The following is a 24977-nucleotide window of genomic DNA, read 5'->3' as shown; positions in this document are numbered from 1 at the left end:
GACCCTGACCCTGGACCCAATTGTAAAGCTCTTAGAAAAGGCTTTGGAGTAAGCACTGCTCTCATGCTTGCATCCTGCAGCTGGGGGCGAAGGGCTCTCCAGACCTTCCTGCTTCTTTTGGGCTGCGGGTTGTCCTGGTTCCCCTCCGCTTCTAGGGCAACAGCCCTGCTGGGCAGCAGTAACAGCAAGTGATCACTGTGAGAAGCTGCTGCTGAGAGGCCAGGAGTTCGGTCAGCGTGCCCAGATCCTAGGGGCTCCTTTAGAAGCCAAGTGGTGATGGTAGGAGTCCAGGCTCTCTTAGGCTGAAGAGGACTCTTTAGAGTGTAACAAGTTTGCAGACCCTTCCAATACCTAACCCAAAGCTGACCCTTTTAACAACACAAAATAAAGTCATCTTCTCAAGAGCCACCGGGCCTCTCTTAGCAGCCCCCTCCCCTGAAGGCATCTACAGGCATCATTCATCCTTAGCAAGTACTTCTCCCTGTCACTTCCTGACACCCCCATGGGACTGCTACCCACCCATCCTTACTTCTTCCCCACTCCTCAGACCTGGAGGTCATTATGGCTAATGTGCTTAGTGCAGCAAAGGCCTTAGGGCAGCCCCGGCACCAGCCATGCATTTGTTTTTGTTTAGAGACAGAGTCTCACCCTGTCACCCAGGCTGGAGTGCAGTGGCATAACCTCGGCTCACTGCAACCTCCACCTCCCAGGTTCAAGCAATTCTCCTGCCTCAGCCTCCTGAGTATCTGGGATTACAGGCGCAAGCCACTATGCTTGGCTAATTTTTGTATTTTCAGTAGCGGCGGGGTTTCGTCATGTTGGCCAGGCTGGTCTCGAACTCCTGACCTCAGGTGATCTGCCAACCTCGGCCTCCCAAAGTGCTGGAATTACAGGCATGAGCCACCACACCCAGCCTCATGCACTTGTTTTTAACAGAAGAAGAATGGGTTGCGCTGCCCCTGAAATTCTCTGAGCTGGGTGGTCTGAGCAGTTGTCTGTACTGAGACCAAGCCCTACCTGCCGGCTTCTCAACCCGCTGCTTTTGTCTAACGGTGGCTCAGCTGGTTCCCCGCCCCCACCATTTCTTCCCAGTCCTTCCTCCCTGAGGATCACAGACTTGAAAGGGACGCTGGTGGGAGGGGGAAAGGAAAGTTTGAGTTTTGTTTTTTACTACATAACTGGGCAGCTTTTCCCTCCATTTTTCCAGATGCTTCTTTAGAAAAGAGATTTCAGTGGCATGGACTGGGAAGTCTAATTCTGCTTTAAATGTGTGTTTTGAACCAGGACTCTGACCCCTTTGGTGCTCCCCAGCCCCCAGGCAGGCCACCAACAAATACCCAGAGAACAACCACAGGCAGGGCTTGCTCACAATGGGTCCTGATTGGAGGGTTGTTGCTATGTGTTTCTTTTCTTTTCTGCAACTCCTGGGCCATTGCCCTAAAATTCCTGAGCAATAGCCTGTGAGAGGGCGGTGCCCTGTGGAACTAAGTTGGCAAGAGCCAATAGTTCAGGTGGAAGTGGCTGAGGAGAGCTACTCTGGTTCAGCAGGAGCTGTTTATGTGCTGGCATGACCCAGAATCTGCCTTGGCTCACAACCTGGGGTCTCCGAGGAGCCCTCCTAAGGTGGGCAGGGCTATTGGGAGCCATCTCGCATCTAGTGCAAACTGGGTTCACCCTTTCCCTACAAACCCTTAGGTACCAGCCCCAGCCCTATAAGTCACCCCTACTGCTGCTCCCCTGGGGCAGATGCTGTATTAAGAAGTGGTTCTACCTTCCTGCTCAACTCACAGCAACAACTCACAGCCCTCACCCTCCTCTGTGCTCCCATGGTCCTCAGCACACGCCTCTTCCACAGCCCTGACTGCATGTGCTGTGGGCCTTGAGGCTGCGAGCCACTTCTGGGCGGCCTGGAGCAAAGGCCTGTGTGATCATGGGCCAGAGAAGGGGGAATGAGGGTGGAGAGAAATAGGCAGACCAGGTCATATTCAAAGCACAATGAGAACTCATTGGAAATTTTCAAAACAGAGAGGTGGCTTTGGTCTGATTTATTTATTATAAGGCAGTGTAACATTTAGCAAAGGGATAAACATATAGCTAATTGAAACAGAACAGAGAGTTCAGAAATGGAGTTATATATATTGTCTCACTGACATTTTTGTTGTGGTAAAATATACATAAAATGAAATCTACCACTTTAACCATTTATAAGTGGACAGTTCAGCGGCACTCAGTATGTTCACACTGTTGCACAACCATCACTACCATTTATCTCTGGAACCTTTCCGCCTTGTAAAACTAAAATTTCATACCCATTAAACAATAACTTCTCACTTCCTTTCCTTCTAGCCCCTGGCAACCACCATTCTACTTTCTGTCTCTATGAATTTGACTACTCTAAGTACCTCGCGTAAGTGGAATTATATAGTATTTGTCCTTTGTCACTGTCTTACTTTACTTAGCATAATGTCTTCAAGGTTCACCAGCGTAGCATATGTCAGCATTTGCTTCCTTTTTAAATTTTTCCCTATGTAATGCCAAACCACATAACCTTCCTTTTTAAGGCTGAATAATATCCCATTATACACATATGTCATATTTTGCTTGTCCATTTATCTGTTGATGCACATTTGGGTTGCTTTCACTATCTGGATGTTGTGAATAATGCTGTCATGAATGTGGGTATACAAATTCCTTCTTTCTTTTTTTTTTTTTTTTGTGAGATGGAATCTCACCCTGTTGCCCAGGCTAGAGGCAATGGCACAATCTTGGCTCACTGCAACCTCTGCCTCCTGTATTCAAGCAATTCTCCTGCCTCAGCCTGCCGAGTAGCTGGGATTACAGGCGTGCGCCACCACCCCCAGCTAATTTTTGAATTTTTAGTAGAGATGGGGTTTCACCATGTTGACCAGGCTGGTCTCGAATGCCTGACCTCAGGTGATCCACCCGCCTCAGCCTCCCAAAGTGCTGGGATTACAGGTGTGAGCCACCACACCTGGCCTGATTTCTGTTCAAGTCCCTGCTTTCAATTATTTTAAGTATATGCTCAGAAGTGGAATTGCTGGATCATATGATAATTGAACTTTAATTTTTTGAAAAACTCTGCCATTTTACATTTCCACCAGCGGTGTGCGAGGGTTCCAATTTCTCCATGTCCTTGCCCAGACTTGTTATTTTCTGTTGCTTTTTTTTAAATAATGGTGTCCTTAAGATGAGTTTTTAAAGAAAGAAAATGAAAACTTATAAACCTATGAGGACAGAGAGAATGAGGAGAGACAACAGCAAATGAGAGATGTGAACAAACTGGTAGATGATGGCATGTGAATAGATGGTTGGCTGAGTTGGGTTTCAGTCTTCTGTTGCACTATGCCTGTGGTTAGGGGAGTGAGCAATGATGAAAGTAAGCCTGTTTGTGCCAGAAAATGTCTGAAGAGGCTGAGAAATTGGAAGATGACATACTTCCAGAGCCTAGGTTGCAAAGTGAAGCTGAAAAACTGGAAGATGAAAGGTCTGATAAGGAGCAGTGAGGCCCCGGGTCCCCCCTGTAGTCCATACCCCAGGCCTCTCTCCTCCCGTATACCCAAGGAGACCGAAAGCTCCCCCACGGAGAGGCCGAAGCTAACCAGCTCTCATGTCCTGGACATGAGGTACAGCTGCAGACAGGGCGAGGCGCTGTACTCAAAAGGGAGAGGGGCTGAGTGAAAGTCAGCATGTGGAAAATAACCAACTCACCCTCCCACCCCACCTTGGTCTTCCCTCACTCAGCGTACTAAATGCTGCTAGACAGACTTAATTGCTGTACCCATCCTCCACCCCACACCACCAAAGCAGCAACTAGGAAGATGCCTTTTTATGGAAACTGATCATCTCAAGGGAGAAGATCTGCAGATATTGATGTTGATGTTTAATATTCAATCCCTCTACCATGAGGTCTGACACATTGACAGGTCCCATCTGTACACCTGGAACTTCGTATTTCCTCACTTACATACAGGAAAAATCAGTAAAGGATCATCGGATGTCCAAGGGAATCCTCTGTTATGGAACAGACATAAAGAACCGAACAAGGAACCAAGTAGAAACAGAAGACTACAGGAAACAGAACTTCAAAGAAGTTTCTCTCACCTCAGAGATAAGATGTTATGTCCATTAAGCAAGAAGAGAAGACAATTCAAAACAATTTTGAAAAATTGAAAAAGGGGTTTTTGAAGTTAATAATAGCCAAAATAATAAATTCAATATAGTAGTTGGAAAATAAAGTCAAAGAAATCTCCTGGAGAGAATAAAAAGACTGAGGTGGGAAAAGTGGGAAAAGAAATGTAGGTCAGTCTAATAGGGCTCACGTCCAGTTCATGGGCGTTCCATGAAGAGAACATCAAGGAAAACAGTAGAGAGAGAATTCTCAAAACACAAACATTCCTCAAAACTGAAAGACATGCATTGCCAGTAATGAAAGTATCTACCAACGGTCTGACGGACAGTGAACAAAGACCCACGCCAAGTCAGGTCATCATGAAATTCTAGAATATCAAAATGAAGAAAAGATTCTAAGAGTTTGAAAGGAAAACACACACACAACCTCACACACATAATAGGTCACAGATGATGGATCAGGGAGTCAGTGTGGCATTATCGCTCTCAAACAGCAACACTGGTTGCCAGAATTGCCTTCAAATGCCACGAAGCAATATCTTCAGAGTTCTGAAGAAAAAAAAGGTTTCCACTTAAAATGCCATCTCCAGACAAAATGTCAGTTGAGTATAAAGGTAGAATGTGGATACTTTTGGAAATGCCAGATCTAAAAATTTTTAACTTTCCATCCGTTCATTCTTAGGAAACTACTGAAATGGTATTCTACCAGAATGGTGGCATAGAATGAGAAATTTCCAAGAGGATGGTGAAGGAATGTCCCAGGACCACTATGCATCAAGCCCAGAAAACATCCGGTTTAGATTAGAGGAGGATGACAAAATGTTCCAGGAGGGATATCTCTAAAGGAGAAAACAATAACAGCAACTGATGAATTATCTGAGGCATTTGACCATTACTGAGAAGAATTTATGGTTCTCTTAAGAAGTTGGAGTCCTTACAAAACTAAGGAAATCAAAGTAAAGCAGTTATTAACTCCAGGAAAATAAAAAGTTCAAGATATTTCTTGTAATATACTATGTGGCATGGCAGTGAGCAAAGTTAGAATGTAGTGAAGACCACAATTTTTGTCATGTCAATGTGTAATGTCATTTTGCGGGGGTAAGGGATGGATTTATGTGGGGGCAGATTTGAGAGCTAGAAGTTCACATTCCATATAGAGAACTTAAGAGATTGTCTTAGTCCATTTAAAGTTTGTGCTGCTATAACAAAATACCACAGACCGAGTAATTTATTTCACACAGCCCTAGAGGCTGAGAAGTCTAAGATCAATGCACCACTTGGTGAGGACCAGTCTTTCTGTTTCCAAGAGAACACCTGTTGCTGCATCCTCCAAAGGGAATGAATGCCATGTCATCCCATGGTGGAAAGCAGAAGGGCAAAAAGGGGCAAACTACCTCCGTCAAGCCCTATTCTAAAGGGCACTTAATCCCTTCATGAAGGTTCTGCCCTCGTGAGCCACACCTCCTAATGCTGTAGCATTGATGATTAAGTTTCAGCATGAACTTTAGAGGGGACAAAAACACTCAAACCATAGCAGAGATAATGCATAAAAATAAAAAGAATAAAGTAGGCCAGGTGCAGTGGCTCACACCTGTAATCCCAGCAACTCTGGGAGGTCGAGATGGGCGGATCGCTTGAGCCCAGGAGTTCGAGACCAGCCTGGGCAACATGGCGAAATCCCATCTTTACCAAAAATATGAAAAATTAGCCAGGCATGGTGGCATGTGTCTGTGGTCCCAGCTACTTGGGAGGCTCTGGTGGGAGGATTGCTTGAGCATGGGAGGAAGAGGTTGCAGTGAGCCAAGATCTGCCACTGCACTCCAGCCTAGGTGACAAAGTGAGACCCCATCTCCAAAAAAGAAAAAAAAAAAAAAAGAAAAGAGAATAAACTAGTAGTTGTGTAAGACTGTTGTTTAGGAATAATGGAAGAAATATCAGAAGAAATGACTAAAAGCGTTGAAGGTGATTGCCCTCAAGGAAGTAGAAATGGGAGTGGGAGGGCAGCCTGCGTTCTTATGACTTATAGTACCAATTCACGTTTTTAACCATGTATGGGTGTTTTGGTGAGAATTAAAATATATATATTATTTGAGGCGGAGTTTCGCTTTTGTTGCCCAGGCTGGAGTGCAATGGCGTGATCTTGGCTCACTGCAACTCTCCGCCTCCCGAGTTCAAGTGATTCTCCTGCCTCAGCCTCCTGAGTAGCTGGGATTACAGGCGTCCGCCACCACGCCCAGCTGATTTTTTGTATTTTTAGTAGAGACGAGGTTTCACCATGTTGACCAGGCTAGTCTCAAATTCCTGACCTCAGGCAATCCACCTGCCTCGACCTCCCAAAGTGCTGGGATTACGGGCGTAAGCCACCACGTCTGGTCGAGAATAAAAATGTTTTAATAAAGATCTGTTTTTTTAGCCTAACGACCAGTCAGACACTAACATGGCATGAGGAACAACTTTTGATTCCTTCTCTGACATGATTCTCTATGCAAATCATGATGCCTTTGGGCAGCTCGGGACATGGGGCAGACATTCGAGCTTAAAGGGACATTTTCATGAGGCTGCGTCTGCCACTTGTGCCAGGTATTTTCCAACAGAGTCACAGAGATGCTCTCCTGGCCATGTGGATGCAGGTGGCATAAAAGATCCTGCTTTCATAGCCCCACCTGCTCCACTCCGTCCCTCACAGCTGCCACCTGGGACAGTCTGAGCAGAATGCATGCTTTGTATGGTGGATTCCGACCCAACGTGGAGCAGGTGTTGGGTCACACAGACAGGCTGCAGAGACCAGAAATTCTGAAACAAAGCCAAGGAAGCCAAGTCATGATGTTCTCAGGGTGTTCAGAACCTCAGGTCACTTTTGCCCACCCCTGCTTTTAAACAGAAATTGTCAGAAAATAAGACAGAACAATCTGTGGTCAGTGTCTGAGTCTTCATGGAGGGGTAATAGTCTCTGTGTTGTTTGGGGAGCCGCCCTCTGCTCCATCCTTACTGCCAGTGAAGTATGTCTCTCCCTCTCTCCAGGTCCAATCATGACTGGCTAAAAATTTCAGATTTATTATCCAGATTTATTTCCTGACACTCACCCATCCTTCTTGAAATTCCAGGGATGCATTAGTCAGTGAGGCAGAAATCCAGGGGATGGTCTCTGTCTCCAAGGCTCAAATGGTATTTTGGGAGTGGAGTAATGGCACAGTAGAACTGCAGACTGGATATTTGTTTTAAAATGTGTTTTTTAATAATACATAAAAACAAGGATCTCTTTTCAAATTGGGTTTCGGTCTTTAAATAAAAATAATAAGCCAATTCAACCAGAGCAGAATGTTCTCAGTTAAAGTGTTAGATTTTTACCTAGTTAAGAGTGTGATGCCTTGAAGTTGTCTCTAAGAATACAAGTTGTGTAAGATGAGGTATACCAAGCCCAGAAGTTTATATGTTCTGATATTTCTTAGGGCAGAAGTAGTTTCATGCCATTAACAAAGCTGGGAGTGAAATGGAGTTTAGGGTACCTCATTATAAAAAAAAAAAATTATTGACTTTGAAGAAAAGAAGAGAGGAAGAGTCTAACCTTTAGAATCTATTAATGTGGTATTGTACGTGTGCTATCTCATTTAACTGTAAACTTCTCAGCTGGGCGTGATGGCTCACACCTGTAATCCCAGCATTTTGGGAGGCCAAGGCGGGTGGATCACCTGAGGTCCAGAGTTCAAGACCAGCCTGACCAACATGGAGAAACCCCGTCTCAACTAAAAATACAAAATTAGCCAGGTGTGCTGGTGCATGCCTGTAATCCCAGCTACTCGGGAGGCTGAGGCAGGAGAGTCACTTGAACCCGGGAGGCAGAGATTGCCATGAACCGAGATTGTGCCATTGCACTCCAGCCTGGACAACAAGAGCAAAACTCTGTCTCATACATACATACATACATACATACATACATCTCCATGGAAGTAGATTCTGGTATCATCCCCACTTTGCAGTTACGTAAACTCAGAGCCAAATAAGTAACATGCTCAATGTCGGGCAGCTGATGATTGATACAGCCCACATCCGCACGTAGATCTGTCTGACTCCAAAGGCCATATACCTTCCTGAAGTAAGTAGGTGGGACTTTTTTTTGCAGGTGACAGAAACTCCAGCTGGGTTAAGCAAAAGAGATGCATTGTCTCATATACCTGAGTGGGTCCAGAGTCTACTACAACTCTGTCAACTCTGTCTCCATTTCTTCTCTTCACTGTATATATCAGCTCTTATTCTCCAGATGGCTTCCGCCTTTTGGGAGGAGGCAAGAAAATGGATAATGGGGGTTGGGAGAAAATGACTGCAGATAACCTAAGTCTTATATCTTAGGAGTTTTGGGTCTCTGTGAAAAGAGCTTTGGTCTCTCAATATTCAAAGATAAAATTGCAGGGAAGATCTCTCATTGACTGGCTTGGAACATATGCCCATTGTTTGAGACCAAGTGCTTTGGCCAGGAGGCATTTTACCAATTGGCATCCCCACTGGGTCTCACACATAATAGGTGGAAAGGGAGGGGGCACTTCCTCCAAAGGAGAGGAATGCTCCTTACACTGGCAGGCAGGAGAGCCTAGCAAATCAAAACCATGCCAAACCACAGCATTAATTTGTTAAACCTCTGCAATGCCACATGCCTCTCATTAATACTTAATATGTCTGAGAGTGCATCTCAATTTGGTAGCAGAAACTGGAGAGCTGCCACAGAAGAGTGATCTCCTGGGCTTGCTCCTCCAGCTGAAGACACGGTATCCGTGGAGACCCATGGCGAGAGAGAGTACAGCCAGAATCCCAAAGTTTTGTGTAGAGGTTCCGGAAAGGCTGGAGCCCCACAACTGTCCCAGAAGGGCTGGGAGTTAAACCAGAAGGACACCTGTTTTGCTATGAAAACAATGCATTTAGGGGAATAAGGAAAGTATCAACGTGAGAGGTTGTCCATTACACTTAAAATTCTATGTCTTTGGCCGGGCACAGTGGCTCACACCTATAATCCTAGCACTTTGGGAGGCCAATGCAGGCAGATCTTTTGAGCCCAGGAGTTCAAGACCAGCCTGGGCAACATGGAAAAACCCCATGTCTACAAATGTACAAAAAAGTAGCTGGGCATAGTGGCATATGCCTGTAGTCCCTGCCAGTTGGGAGGTTGAGATAGGAGAATCACCTGAGCCCAGGAGTTCAAGGCTGCAATGAGCTGATTGTGCCACTGCACTCTAGCCTGGGCAACAGAGTGAGAACCTATCTCAGAAAAAAATAAAAAATAAAAATCTGTGTCTTTGTTGGGCTTCTCCAAAGGGTTTTAGATGCTTATATCCTGAAAAAGGGAATCAAAAAGTTGCATGTGTTGATAAGGTTGGTCTAGATAAAAGCAACCTTTGATTAAGCGGTCCACAAGGGCTTGAATTGTAACCCCCAGCTACAGAGCTATAACTTGCCTTGTGTTTTCAGTGACAGAAGCAAGTCGTCAGCCTTGCAGATGTCGAGGTGCAGGGATTCCTATGTCTCGGGTCATAGGATAAGAAAGCATGCCATAGGAAGTGAGAGTGGCTGATCACAGAGAAAGAGACTTTGAGCATCTGTCCCTGGAGACCCACATGGCGTTTGCTGAGCCATTCAGAGGAACGATTCTCTGCATACTGGTTTAATTTCCACGGAAGCACTTCTGTCCTCACTGGTTTACAAGTTGGGCTTGGGGTGGGGAGTGCCCAGCAGTTTAAGCCTCTCACTAATTGCTGTTTTTAGCTGGTATGATCTCTTCCTGATGGGTTCTGTGGGTTCAGTTAAGGCTTTTGACTGTTGGCAATGGGATTATTCAAAGCCTTAATTAAGTGCCTGCCTGCTTATGGGGCTGAGTGCCAGTTGCTGACACAGACGCAGGCTCCGAAGCTTGGTCATGCCATGCCCCTGGCTCACCCTTCACTCTTCACCCTCATAACATACCCATGAGGTAAGTTTTATAGACATTTTCTGTGGTCTGATTTGTTTGGGGTGTTAATGTTTTCCTTTTTTTTTTTTTTTTTGTGCAACCATGTCCATTTATTATCTGAGTGAGCTTATACTTGCAGATGGGGCAGAAGAAGATAGATTCTTCTTCAGTGAATCCCTCAGCACCGTTGGTTTTATTTCCTAATATTTTTCAGTTTTTAGTCAGCAGTCCTCTTCTAGTCTTTTGTCATAGGAGGAACAACACTTGTAACAGGGTAAGAAGTTCAGAGTAATGTGCTACAGGCAGGCAGCAATCATGAATACATAGACAGTGTTGCAGAATGAGGCTTTGTCAGCTTACCGGAGATGTCCATCCAGAAGAGTTCCTTAATGTCCCCTCCTCCAGGTCCAGCCTTTCCCAGCATCCATTCAGTTACTTAACAATCAAGTAAATATTCATTGACAGCCCCTTGGGTCTGTTGTTCCCAGCCCTAAAGATTCTTCAGCTCACTGCTCGTATCTTCTTGGTGCATCTTCCCAATCCCCAGTGCCCTGCTGGGCAGTCTGTTTTCTCCCTGGCCTCAGCTCAATCCTGCTTTCTCTCCTTCCTGGTCTTCCTCCATCCCTGACGTGGGTAGAGCCTCAGTTCCTTCTTCCTACTCATCTGACCTGTCTGCAGTTGGGCCACGGCAGCTGTGCCCTGCAGCTGTGTGGGTTTGTAGTGTGTGCACTGTGCCAGGCCCTGCCAGATGCAAAAGACATGCGGCAGATCTGCAGAATCAGCACAGTCACCCCCTTCCTGCTACTCTCCAAGCTTGAGAAGATGGATATGTGGCTTTGAGTCTTGGAGGGGCTATGGGGACAAAGGATCTGCCACTGCTTTGAGCCCAGGCTATGGTAGCCTGTCCTAAGCAACTGGAGATAAGTTGAAAGCCCTTAATAATATACATCAGAGCAAAACCAAAACACTTAGTGCTCCAACAGATGTTTTGCTTTTAGTCATTAAATCTCAAGGCAGCACCAGGTTCTGGAAACTGCCTCTCAAGTGAGACAGGCAGGTAGAATGCAGCGGCCAAGCGGCTGCCTGCTGCCTGCAGCTCAGCTTTCTCCTCAACCTTCAGCAAGCACAGAATGAGCCCTCATTCCTTTTAAAGGCCTTTTGAGGCCATAAAGGGTTTTAAGGACATTTTATGAAGCTGGAGCACAGTTTTACTATTTAAAATTATTATAGGGGTTATGGTGACTATATCTTTATTTTTATGACAAGTTGTTGGTTATGCCCTTGATTTATTTGATACCGGCTTTTGTTCGAGAACACAACCTCCAATTAAATGTGGTTACTGTGGCAAGAATACGATTCTCTCCTTAGAGTGACCCTCTTTGGGGCCATTTCCAAAACTCATTGTGGTGAAAACTCAGGGCTGTCTATTCATGTTCGTGAGCATTTCTTCTTGTGGTTACTTGGTTTTCTCATATGAAGGATTAGAGGGTACTAAGGCTGTGGGTTGGACACAGAGGAGAATGCAGGGGAAAGGAAAGAATCTTCCCTAAGAAGCTAAGTGGGTCACCATTTAAAACCATAATACTTCAGAGATGGAAGGAAACTTAGATATCAAAAGCAATTCCCTCCTTAATAAAAGGAAGGAATTACAACCCAAGAAAGCTGGGACACCAAGCCAGGCCCAGAGTGTGCCAGGCCCTGGCTTGCATGCTAGCCTCTCTGTACCACATTGACTCTCCTAGGGGTGTCTTAGGTACACACCTGGCAGGCACCAATCCTGTCCTACTGCGAATCCAAGGGAGTAGCCCAAGACTTGCTTATGGTGTGATTATAACTTTAGTGAACCATTTGACACTTTCCAAAAGTGGGGAGCAGCTATTGCTTTAACCTCTAAGGGATTTAGGGTCTCTTGGAGATAGACGCTTGTTAATACTTTTGGTTCTACAGAACTTATCTCACAAAAAACATGAATTTGCGATGAGGCATGGAGACAACCACTCGACCTGGAAACCAAAATTATGGTCTCCAATCTGCCATTTAAGCTGCCATGTGTGATCATGGCAAACCATCTAATTCTCCAGGCCTCTTTTCTAGGCTGCAAGGGCCCAGTAATATGGCTGGCTTTGCCAGCTGTTGTGGATGTTGCTGGTGCCCCACCCGTGTGCCTTCATTAGGCCCATCCCCAGTTGCTGTGAGTGTGGTGAGGGCTCGCAGGCAGCGGTCTCTGAAGCCCTGTCTGAGGTTCTGCTTCTGTGTACCTAAACCAAAGACATCTCCCTCATAGCTGCAAGAGTCAGGTAAGAGTCTATACATGGCAGCCCTCTGAAAACTGTGTGATCAAAGGGTTTTTACTGTGCTCTCGATGAAGATCCTGACTGTACAAATCCCTACTGTGACTTCTTGGTGGAAGGCCTGTGATGACAGCAGATAAGGCAAGCTGGGAGGGCAGGGCTGTTGTCATGCATCCCAAGGATGTGAACCCAGGCTTATTCCTTCACCACCCAGAAGCCCAGGGTAGCGGCAGACAGTAAAAATGGATTGATTTTCCATATTGGGAGGGCAGGTATTAAAGTTGCAAATCATTCAGACCTTGGAACTGAAAAGGTCACAAAAATTCCTGTGTTTGCTTCAGGTCCAATGTGCCGTAAAAGTATCATAGTGAACTGCAACTTTCTTAAGTGATGCCAGTTTCAGCATATTTTCAAATCCCTAAATATTTATTTTAAGAGGGCATTTCAGAGGTAAGCTTGGGATATGTGTAGAAAGTGAGAGGAAAAGAGAAAGAGACAGAGGGATCATGTCCCTGAGGTCTGGAACGTTTGCAATGTCCCCAGTTAATCATTGATGCCCCGGGGCCCAGTGAGCCACCAGAGCTGGCCCTGCTGCAGGGGGCCAGTGTGCTTACTAATGGAATGCCAGGATGCCTTTTGCGCAGTTAATGATTTACCTCCTCCTAGTTGCAGTGCTTGGCACTCCTTTTCTCTGAAGCTGATAGGAGGCTGCGTGTGATCATCTTCTGACGGTAGATCAGCCCTGCCTAATGGAGTGCAGGAGAAGACAATGATGGTTTGCAGATTCACTGTATGCAGAGTCCTGAGGGCCTTCCTTCTGTAGGAAAGGGTTTCACATGAGAAGAATGCTTTAACAGTGTAATTGTTTTCTGATGTTCCCGTGCGTGAACGTTTCTGCCTTTAGGGCCACAAGATGACATTTTATATGGGTGCATGACCTCTGTCACCTTCAAACATGCATAACATTTATTTGCATAGCTCTTCTATTTCCACTGCTAGATTTAAATTCCTTGAGGCCCTCAACAAATTAATGAATGTGCTATATACATTCATTATACAGCACACTGATATAAACGAAATGTATTTTTTAAGTACAATTCTTTTTTCTGTTTTGCAAAGGCCAGGTGTACTATTGCAGAACTCTCAGAAACTAATAGTTAACTAAAGAGAAAAGAGGAGGACACCCACAATCCTAACCACCCAGAGACAACAGCTGTTAACACACCATTTTATATTACAGTGGCTGAGACCCTGTGTATCCCAATGGATGCGGTCTCCTTCAACATTTCAGCCTAAGGTCTGGAACACTTGTTTTGGTGAGGCTGCAATGGCTTCAGGCGTTGTTCACATGTCTTTTGGGGAATCCACTCCAGAGTCTCAGGATTTCCTCCAAAGTACTCAGTCTCTGTCATGAGTATAGTTTAGATTTTGATAGGAAAGGGATATATTTTTGTTTCCAGACATTGTAAATAAGATGGACGATATTGATTTGGAGTTTTATTATTGTTTCTTTTTCACTGAAGCTTGAAAGGCAGTCTTGTGAGATTCACAAACTGGCACTGAAGGGTGACTATATGGAATAATCAAAGAGGGATTGTTCACTTTGGGAGTTTTCCCTGTTATTCAAGGCTTCCTTCCTTAGGAAGCAATCTGCATCCTGGTTACTGAGAATCTGGTCTAAGGGTGGGCTAGGGGCTGAACACCTGGGAAGGAAACTGAGCACAGTCCAAAGACAACGACTGACACTTTTTAGCATAGCTCTTTCCTCCCTTAGTATGCTTAGGGAAGAGACAGTATTTGGATGTCCAGGCCTGTGTGCACATGCGTCAATATAGCATGACTCTGTGACCTTGCAGAGGGGTGGGAGGAGGATTATTGCTGCAGATCAGTGAAGCCTTTCTTTGTAAATGCAATCTTGGGGTCATTCAGTGAATTTTGGTTTTGCTTCATCCATTTTCATTCTCTCTTTTCTTGAAGTGGATACATGGATAAAAACTATTACTACCACCATTTCGTAATGCAAACAACTTTGTTCTCAGGAAGCTCCTATGTTGCCTTCTATTTTCCAGTGCTAAAATCCTCAATTCTGGGTCCTTGGCTCTGCATTAGTGAGCTATTATGAACCCTGCTCCTCCAAAGATGCGTTAATTCTGAAGAGTCTACTGAGTTTCAGGTGTTTGAAGGCCCTTGGAGAACTTCTTTTCTCTAAAACTCAAAGTGAATTATTTCCTTTGAATTTATCTCTGCATTTTCCCCTCTTTTGAGAGATGTCTTCTCTCTGATTGGGTTGCTGTGAAACTCTAGCCTGGGCAACAGAGCAAGACTCCATCTCAAAAAAAAAAAAAAGAAAAAAAGGAAACTCAGATGAGCCAAGTACTTACAGAAGTGCTGAACACTTAGCATTAGCTCTCAGCAAATGTCAGCTGCTAACAACAGTTAGAGAAAGGTGAGTGGTCTAGAGCAGCACTACCCCACAGGAATATCACAAGGCCTGGGTGTAGTTGTAACTTTTCCAGTGACCACATTAAAAAGTAGAAACAAGTGAAATGAATCTTAATACATTTAATTCAGTATATCAAAAATACTGCTTTTCAACATCTAATCAATATTTTTAATTATGAGGTATTTTGACCTTTTTTGTATTGTCTTTGAAACCCAGTGTGTAATGCACACTTACAGTGCAACTCATTCTCACTGGGCACATTTTGAGTGCTCCATCGCTACCTGTGGCCAGTGGCTACCGTGCTGGGCAGTGCGGGTCCTGAACCTTGCTACTCAAGGTGAGTTCCAGGGACCAGCAACATCATTAGCATCCATGAGCTTGTCCCAGCTGCAGAATCTCAGGCCACAGCCCGGACCTGTAGAAGCAGAATATGCATTTTAACAGGATCACCAAGTGATTCATTAGCATGTTAGAGTGAGAAGCACTGGTCTAGAATCCCTATACTCAGTCCTCGCCCCCTGGGATTCTAATCTAATCGGTCTAAGGTGGGGCCTGGGCACTAGTGTTTTTTTTTAAGCTCCCCTAGATGATTCTAAAATGCTACTGGGCTTGAGAGTCATTTGTGTAGTGGGCTCTGGAGCCAGGATGCCTGACTTTGCCACCTTCTACCTTTGAGACCTTGGGAAATTGCCAAAACTCTCTGTACCTTGATTTCCTTATCTGTAAAATGAGGATGAAATGGGGGTGTTATGAGGATTAAATGAGTTAACACATGTAAAGCACTCGAACGATACCTGACACAGAGAGAGTACTCATGAAATACAGGCTCTTACCCTTTCTTCTTTTTCTTGAAGGTCCGGGGTTACCCAGAGCCCCAGGTGACGTGGCACAGAAACGGGCAACCCATCACCAGTGGGGGCCGCTTTCTGCTGGATTGCGGCCTCCGGGGGACTTTCAGCCTTGTGATTCATGCTGTCCACGAGGAGGACAGGGGAAAGTATACCTGTGAAGCCACCAATGGCAGTGGTGCTCGCCAGGTGACAGTGGAGTTGACAGTAGAAGGTGAGTTCCAGGAGGCCTGAGTCCAGGAGGGAGCTGAGCTCTCAGTTTCCCCAAGGCCTGCAGCTCCTGCCTTAGCCCTCTCTTGAAGGATGGAGGAACTGACAAGAGAAAACACACCCCATCCCTGAACTCAGGACCTTCCAATCTAATGGGAGAGATGTGGTCCCTGCGAACAAGGGAGGCATCCAGGAGACAATGTTTGTCAAACTAGGTATCACCTGTCTCCTGCTTGCGCCCTCCCCTGGCTTCCTCTCACACTGTAGCTGAAATCGGACTCCTTAGGATGGTCTTACAGAGCCCCACCCAATCTGGCCCCTCCCTAGCTCTCAGACCCATCTTCTATCACTCTGCGCCTGCTCAGCACACTGTGGTCACACCCGCCTCTGGCCCTTCTTTGAGCAAGGCTACAGGGCCTTCACCCTTGCTGTTCCTTCTGTAAAGGAAGAGCCCTTCCCTCAGCCCTTCGCCTGACATTCCCTTCACATCCTTCAGGTCTGTGCTCAGATGTCCGCTTCTTGGAGGCCCTTTCCTGACCATCCCAGCCCTATGATTCTCCATCCTCTCACCCCACTCGAGGTTTTTCTTTTAGGACGTATCACCATCTCACACTGCAGTGTCTCCTTCATCCCGCACCACTAAATGGAAAATTTAGGAGGAGATGGACTTTCTCTGCTCCTTGCCTTATCTCCAACATCTAGAAAGCTTCCTGGCACATGGTAGATACTGAAATATTTGAGGAATGAATGAACAATGTTTATCATAATTAACATCATCTTTAGCGTCATTATGAAATAATACATGCTCATTATTAAAAATTATGCAACTCAGAAAAATATGTAGGAAGTAAACACATCAGTGTGTTAACATATTAGTTAAAAGTAATTGCAAAAGCCACATTACTTTTGCACCAACCTAATATTCTTGTCTTTTTCCCTGCTCTGTACTTTAAAAAATTCTGTTAACTTTAAAACTTCCAGGAGAAGCATTGGACCATAAGTAAAATGTTTTTTTGCTACTAGTGTGTCCTTCTGCCATGCTGAAGCCACTCCACTGGAAAGAATATCTCTAGTTCAGGCTCCTGGCTGATATTTAAAGCCTTGATATGAGGAAGGACATGGGGTCTGTCAGCCCATCAGAAGTAACACAAGGTTCCCTTGACCCTTCCCGGCCTTTCTAAGCCTGGAAGTTTATAAATCAAGGCTCAGACTCATTTATCCTCTTTCAGAAGACTGTCCTCCCAATCTGGCTTTCAAGGGACACTAGATGGAGAATTAAGGTAGTCAGGGAAGGTTCCAGAAGGGGGTGAGGTGCACCTGGGCCAATGGCCACCCTTTGCCCTGTTTTCCCTGTTTCCCCACACCACAGAAGGGCCAACAGGCTGTTTCACAGAGCGGAGCATGCATAGTTTGGATGCTTTCCTTAAATTCTTTAACTGAGTGACTCACTTACTCTAATGACCTTTGAGTGCTTGTGGCTGGGGCATTCCAGATGGAAAGTGACCCCTGCTCAGAGCCTCAGGATGGACCTCAGCTCTGCCATCCTGGTGCTGTGCTTTCCCCTACATGAACCCCCTTTCAGTGCCTGAACTTTGTGTTGACACCTACAAATAAAAATTACCCTGTTCCCTCTTCTGAGTTCCTGTTTAGAGCTGGGGAAACTGAAGGAGCACTGAGTTATGAGTTTGTGCCAATGAGATACGTGACTCTAAACCTCTGCACCTGTCTTTCTGCAGGATAAAGGGTTTGACTTTGGTGGTCTCTACAACCTGGACTAGCCCTTGTTTTCTGTGATCCACATTAAGGAAGGACTGGAGTCTATTAGGAATTCAGGGGAAACATATAAAACCTAGATAATATGAAAACCTTTTCTTCAGTCCCCACTATTCAGGAAGTGAGATCTGATGTCATGATCAAGCAGGGAAATGTTTAGTAGCTCATGGTACTCGGGGCAGGGGAAAGGGAATCAGGCTGAGGGCTGTAAAGGATGGAGAGCAGGCCAAGGCTCTCAATCCCTCCCCTCCCCTTTGGTTTTCATTTGGGGAGACTCAGGCCCTCAAATTAAAATTGAAATACAGTTAATCAAAATAAAATTAAGACATAAAATGTGAGATGCTTTCAGTCTTCTAACTCTAGGAGATAGAGAACAGCCTAAAGGATGCAGCTCTTTAAATGTGTGTGAGTCCTATGTACATTCTGCTTCTGCAGCAAGGCCGGTTTTAAGCTCATGTGTGATTTGGGGCCACCCCAAAGACCTAGTCCTGAAAGAGTCCACTCTGGGCCCTTCTGCCATGGATAAGTTGTTGGCTGTGCCAGGCTAGCCCAACCCTTTACAAAGGAAAACTAGCAGCCCACCTGCCTTCCCTCCAGCTCTCTGTGCTATGCTTCTTACTTGGAGTGAGCAGAGGTCCAGGAATTCAGAGTGTAATTCATATGTGGAGTTTTGTAATCCTTTAGTGGTCAAGTTTAGGAGGCAGTGTTGAGCAATGGAAAGAAAGTCAAATGGTCTTGGATTGAATTTTAGCTCTACTAATTTCTAACTATGGAGAAATTAACCTTCCTAAGCCTTACTTCCTTTTCTGTGCCTTGGAGTTCATGGCTGCCCCACAGTGTGGTATAAAGATAAGCACAGCTAGTAGCAAATAGCACCCAGAAAATGGTAGCTTCATCATTATTTGAACTGGCATTTGCATCCTTAGAGCTACTTAAAAAGGGAAATCTGCAAGAGAGAAAGATTCCTCATCTGACTTTCAATTTGGTGATCAGGCCCAAGAAACATTCAGGATCCCCCAAGAGAATGAGTGCCTTGATGAGAGCTATGCCTTCATCAGGGCCTTACATGATGGAAATGAACTGTGGTCTGAGCCCCTGGAAGCCTCTCTGAAGCCAGCTCTGACACTTGCCCACCTCCAGAGGGCAGGTCATGAGGCTTGGTGCAGAGCAGGGGAGACATGGTACCTGCCCTCTGAGAACTTCCTCTCCAATGAAGGACCACAGACCTGTCCTGTAGAGATTTAATGTGAGCCATATATAGAAACTTTTTTTTTTCTTTTTTTGAGACAATGTATCGCTCTGTTGCTCAGACTAGAGTGCAGTGGTGTAATCTCAGCTCACTGCAGCCTCGACCTCCTGGGCTCAAGCGATCCTCCCACTTCAGCCTCCCAAGTAGCTGGGACTACAGGCATGCACCACCACACTGGGCTAATTTATGTGTATATATGTATGTATGTATGTATGTATTTATTTATTTTTCCAACACAGAGTCTTGCTGTGTCACCCAGGCTGGAGAGCTGTGACACGATTGACACGATCTTGGCTCACTTCAACCTCTGCCTCCTGGGTTCAAGCAATTCTTCTGCCTTAGCCTCCCAAGTAGCTGGGTTTATAGGTGTGTGCTACCACGCCTGGCTAATTTTTGTACTTTTAGTAGAGATGGGGCCTCACCAGGTTGACCAAGCTGGTCTTGAACTCCTGACCTTGTGATCCACCTACCTCAGCCTCCCAAAGTGCTGGGGTTACAGGTGTGAGCCACTGTGCCCGGCCTTATGTATTTATTTTTTTAAAGATGGGGTTTCACCGTATTGCCCAGTGTTGTTTAATCTTAAGTTTACTAGTAGCCACATGTTAAGATATCAGGTAAAACTCATTTTAATAAAATATTTAACCTATTAAATCCAAAATATTACCATTTCAATGTATAATCAATATAAAAATTATTAATGAGATATCTTACATTCTTCAACATCTGGGATGTATTTTACACTTATAGCACACCTCACGTCAGACCAGCTATAATGGCAAGTGCTCAGTAGCCACAAGTGGCTAACAGCTACTGTTTTGAACAGCGCAGTTCTAGAAGCTGCTACCTGAATAGGAATAAACAAGGTTTACAAAACAAAAAGAGAAAGCCACATGGATGAACAGGTGTTGATATGGGTTGGATGTTTGTTCCCTCCAAGTCTCTTGTTGAAATGTGATTCCCAAGGTTGGAGGTGGGGCCTGGTGGGAGGTGACTAGATCATGGGGGTGGATCCCCCATGAATGGCTTAATACCATCCCCTTGGTGATGAGTGAGTTCTCGCTCAGTTAGTTCACGTGAGATCTGGTTGTTTAAAAGAGTCTGGGACCTCTCCGTTCTCTCTCTTCCTCCCTCTCTTGTCATCTGACATTTCTGCTCCTGCTTCACCTTCCTCCATGATTGTAAGCTTCCCAAGGCCCTCACCAAGAGCAGATGCTGGTGCCATGCTTCTTGTACAGCCTGCAGAACCAAGAGCCAAATAAACCTCTTGTCTATGTAGATTACCCAGCCTCGGGTATTTCTTTATAACAATGTGAGAACAGACTAACGGGTGATAAGTAGTCCTGGGTCTTCACACATCCACACAGTGAGCCTCGGACATGAGGTAGAATGAGTGCCCAAATGGTGGGTGTGCCCCAGCCCCAGTAGTCTCAGTCTGAGAAGGCCTTTGACACTTCAAGGACCAGAGAGTCACTGCAGGTAATAAAGGGTTAACTTTAAGGACATAAGCTCAGGAGCCCAGGGAAAGCCAAACTGGCAGCCCCCAGAGGAGATCCAGACCTCAGATGGATCACCCACCTTACAGGATTGGTTAGTGCAAATGCATGTGCACAGAAATCACCTGGCGAATCTGGTTGAAATGCAGATGCTGATTCCACAGGTCTGGAACACAGCCTGGGAGTCTGTACTTCCAGTCTCTAGTTGATGCCATGCTGCTGGTCCACAGACCACTCTTGGAGTAGCAAGGAGGGATTTAATTACATATGTGATATATTCCACCTAGTACAGTGATTCTCAACTTCAGCGTGCATCAGAATCACCTGGAGGGCTGCTGAAAACACTGACTGGGCTGGAGCCATCTGCCTGGGTCTCCCCTCCCAGATGGTCCAAGCACACCTCCCCCATACCCCCAGCCACCTCTCAGTGCCACAGCTCCTGCTATCTACACCCGCATGAAACCACTGCGGTGCAGACCAAGGCTCTGACTATGTAAGAGACAGAGAGAGCCAGCCAGCGGGTCACCTAGACTGTGACAGCAGAAGGGAGAATGACCCCCTGTCACGAGATTTAAGGGAGAAGAGTAGCCTTGATGACCACTAATGCAGCTCTGGAGGTGCCACTGACACCAGGATTCTTGGGCCACCTTGAATTCGTAGGAAATGCTCCTGTGCCATCTTTTGTTGCCACTGCCCTTTTTCAGGGACAGATCTCAGATTCCTTTTATCTTCACGTTGGGTTGGATTGATGACATTATACATTTTAAGTCCATGTCTATACTGGCTGAGTTTAAAATTATTGTGTTCCTCCTGCATGTTTGTCATGGCTCTTCTTTTCATTCTTTTGGCTCTTATTTCTTTTGGACTGTCTTCCTTTATCTAACTTTTCTACCCATCTGAAGGACCTACAATTATATTTCCCATTTATGTTCCTTATAAATGCTTTTCAGCCTCTGAAACTCCCCAATGACTCTTCATTTTCTAGGGGTATATGCCGTATTTTTTAAAATCTAGGCAGAATCTTAAAATACTCTGAGTTTTTGTCCTTTTCTGTCTCATTAGAGTTAACAATACAAATGTGATAGAGAGGAATATTATTTTTTCTTGCCCCACCAGGCTCTTTGCTGTAAAATAGTCATGTGTTCGAGACTGCCTTGGCAGAAGCAGCCTTACTCATGTAGTGTACGAGAGTTAGCTGGAAAGTTACTTGGTCTCATTCTTTTATATATTTATATATATACACACACACACACACACACACACACACACACACACACACACACACACGGAGTCTCACTCTGTCGCCCAGGCTGGAGTGTAGTGGTGCGATCTTGGCTTGGTGTGATCTCGGCTCACCACTACCTCCACCTCTGGGGTTCAAGTGATTCTCCTGCCTCAGCCTCCTGAGTAGCTGGAATTACAAGTGCACGCCACCACGCCCAGCTAACTTTTGTATTTTTAGTAGAGACGGGGTTTCACCATGTTGGTCAGGCTGGTCTTGAACTCCTGACCTCTTGATCCACCCACCTTAGCCTCCCAAAGTGCTGGGATTACAGGTGTGAGCCACCATGCCCAGCCTCATTCTGTTCTTGAAGGATGACTTCCAAATTTCCTTAGGTGGACTCTTCCCTCCTTTAGCTTCACCATCCACTTTGCCTTTGCCTCTTTTTCCCTCTAAAATATGCATGGGTTGCACTTGCTGGCCCAACTTAGATTTTTGCCACTGAGGCTGCCTCCTTCTTTTTCCATCTCATATTCCTCCACCTCCTTCTCCCATCTCCACCCTGGCCCTTTGTGGATTTAGGCTTTTCCCAGTTGCTTATAGTTCTAGCCTCTTCTTCATTCCTCAGATTTTATTGAACTTTGTGCTGGGATATAAAGAACAATAAAGCTCAAACTCCTAGCCTCAAGCAGTCCTCCTGCCTCAGCCTCCTGAGAAGTTGTGACTACAGGCACATACCACCATGCCTGGCTTCACAGTTCTTTATACTTGAACTTATTTGTGTTTAAATTGTAAATAAAGCTGGGCATAGTGGCTCACGCCTCTAATCCCAGCACTTTGGGAAGCCAAAGTGGGCAGATCACTTGAGGTTAGAAATTTGAGACCAGCCTGACCAACATGGTGAAACCCCATCTCTACTAAAAATATAAAAATTAGCCATATATGGTGGTGGGTGCCTATAATCCCAGATAGGAGGCTGAGGCAGGAGAATCACTTGAGCCCAGCATAAGGAGGCTGCAGTGAGCCGAGATCACACCACTGCTCTCCAGCCTGGGCGACAGAATGAGACTCCATCTCAAAAATATATAAAAAATAAAAATAAATAAATAAATTGTAAATCGGTATTTTAAATGTTTTTCTTCTCCACTAGAACTATAAGCTCCATGAAGGCAAGACATGTCTCTCTTTATCAGTTACTGAATCCCCAGGGTAAGGAAACTAGCGCAGGGCCTGAGCCATGATAGTTCTGCCCTGTAGAAAGAGCTTAGTAAATATTTGTTGACTGCCTTTGTATCTGCCTTTGGGACTTCATCCCCTGTACTAAGAAAGGGATTCAGTTCCTAGTATATATAAGCAGTAGTCAGAGCTTCAACAAACAGGCTGACATGTACAATAAAATCCAGAATAATATCTGAGCCTTAAAAGAAAGGCAGAGTGCTTCAAAGAGGAGAATCTCTGCAAAAATGTTATTCACATTGAGCAATTTCAGTGACCTTTAGTTTTGACTTTTTTCATTCCTTTTTGCTTCAATACCAAGTTTAATATTCAACCAGAAATTCTGGTTCTAGGCACTTCTCTAGAGGTTTTATTAAGCCACTGGCCCTAAACAGAGACAGTATCACCCTTCAGGGGGCACTTAGGAGATGGTGGTCCTTTTGGTTTCCCAGTAATTGGGAGAGTTGCCGGATTTAGGGGGCAAGGGTACAGGATGGGCTTCACAGCAAGAATATTTTCCCAGTTCCTCACAGTCCTACCAGAACAGACGCCACAAATATATAAATCGGTGGTTCCTTAGTCTTCAATAATACAAAAAAAAAAAAAAAAAGTCTTCAAGACATTGTAAAACAAGCCCAGTAACTGAAGAAATGGTCATTGTCTAGAGGGAAGATTAAAAGGAATGAAGCTATAGCTCCAAAATTATTGAAAAATTTACTCTGCACAAATTTTCTACTAAATGAAATATAATGTTTCTATCTATATCTATAATTACCTCATATAATTGTATATATAGATAGTGCTGTTACTATACTATTGCCCTGAAAATGTGGACCAGAAGAGACTTAAAACTCATAATATTAGACGCAAATAGTATTAAGTTAATGGAGATGCATAAAATGTAGGCATCTTATTGACTTTTATTGCCATCTCACATTTTTTAAAACTTACCAACAAGGCACAAGTATACATATGTAACAAACCTGCACGTTATGCACATGTACCCTACAACTTACAGTATAATAATAATAAATAAATTTAAAAAAAAAAAAAAAAAACTTTGGGGAACAGTAATAAATCTATATTGTAAAAAGATTGTGTATTGACATTATTTTTTAGAGATGACTGGTGTTTTCATCCTAACACATGTCTTCTTTATAGTCTCTTGTTATCACTGTTTCTTCATCCAAACCATTCACTGAATGTATATTTCAAGGTAAGGTGGGATTTTACCTTGAAATCCTGTGATAACTTTTACTGTGGTATCTTTTTTACTACTCAACCCCATATCATAAAACGGAGAACTGTTTTAACACCACATTGATACATTAATCATCTTTCTAAAAATGTTCTCTACTTCAGTGGTCTGTAACTTGTCTTGCTATGTTATCTTCTTTTAAAGTTATTTTCTTCTTTCTTTTTTATATAATACATCTTTTTAGTTGAGTATTCTAGTGTCCACTTGTAGACCTGTGCTCTTTCGCTTTCTTGTGCTACTTGTACAGTATGATTTTTCATCACTCACTTTTAGATCTAAACATACATTAGGAGTTAATGCAAGAATCAGCCATTTCATTGTCTTCTAACGTGCCTGAGCACTGACATATTGAAATGGTCATGCTTGAACAGTTGCATATTGAAATCCACATTTTTATAATTTACTTTCCCTCTATATCACTGTAATGCTTTAGTTAAGGCTTTACATTTATTTTCTTTTTGAAATTATCACATATGTGTATGTGTGATTAGAAGGGAATTTTGATCAGGGTGGCATGGGGGTATCAGTTAATTATGTGTTATAAAAAGCAGATATTTGTTCTGATAGAGTGGAGAACCACTATTTTAATCCTCAAAAAACACTTTGAAGTTGGTTACAAGTAGAGTGACTGCTCCCCACTTTTCCTGCAACAGTCCTAGCTTTCTCCTGTTATCCTGGCATAATTATTAATTGCATTTCTCTCAGTGTTGAGAGTCTGTGTTTGGATGATAAATTATATCGCCACACATTTTTAGAAGCATTTCGGCTCCTTTCAATTTTGATCACATTATTCACTTTTTGAGCAGTATGTTCTGACCCGATTCAGTCTTTCTGTATCACTTGACAAACAGAGCTAGGTCTACCTTATCCCTTCCGCCACTGAACTTCCCA

The 24977-nt window shown here is 44.5% G+C and overlaps 1 protein-coding gene across 6 annotated transcripts in view; it reads left to right on the top strand.

Annotated features, from left to right (window-relative positions):
- The window catches only part of MYLK (myosin light chain kinase), a 287445-nt gene that overhangs the window by 131628 nt on the left and 130840 nt on the right, over nucleotides 1-24977 (top strand). For 5 of the 6 annotated variants that reach the window (XM_025377289.1, XM_025377292.1, XM_025377291.1 and 2 more), the window contains one exon: nucleotides 15673-15880. The exons of the other annotated variant lie outside the window; for it this stretch is intronic. In XM_025377289.1, coding sequence (XP_025233074.1) covers nucleotides 15673-15880 — 208 coding nt within the window. The remainder of the gene's footprint in view (nucleotides 1-15672; nucleotides 15881-24977) is intronic. 6 annotated transcript variants of the gene reach the window in all.

This window comes from Theropithecus gelada, chromosome 2 (genome assembly GCF_003255815.1).
Source record: "Theropithecus gelada isolate Dixy chromosome 2, Tgel_1.0, whole genome shotgun sequence".
NCBI classification, from domain to species: domain Eukaryota; kingdom Metazoa; phylum Chordata; class Mammalia; order Primates; family Cercopithecidae; genus Theropithecus; species Theropithecus gelada.
Note: the sequence above shows the minus strand (reverse complement) of the source record. Positions and strands in the feature narration are given on the sequence as shown.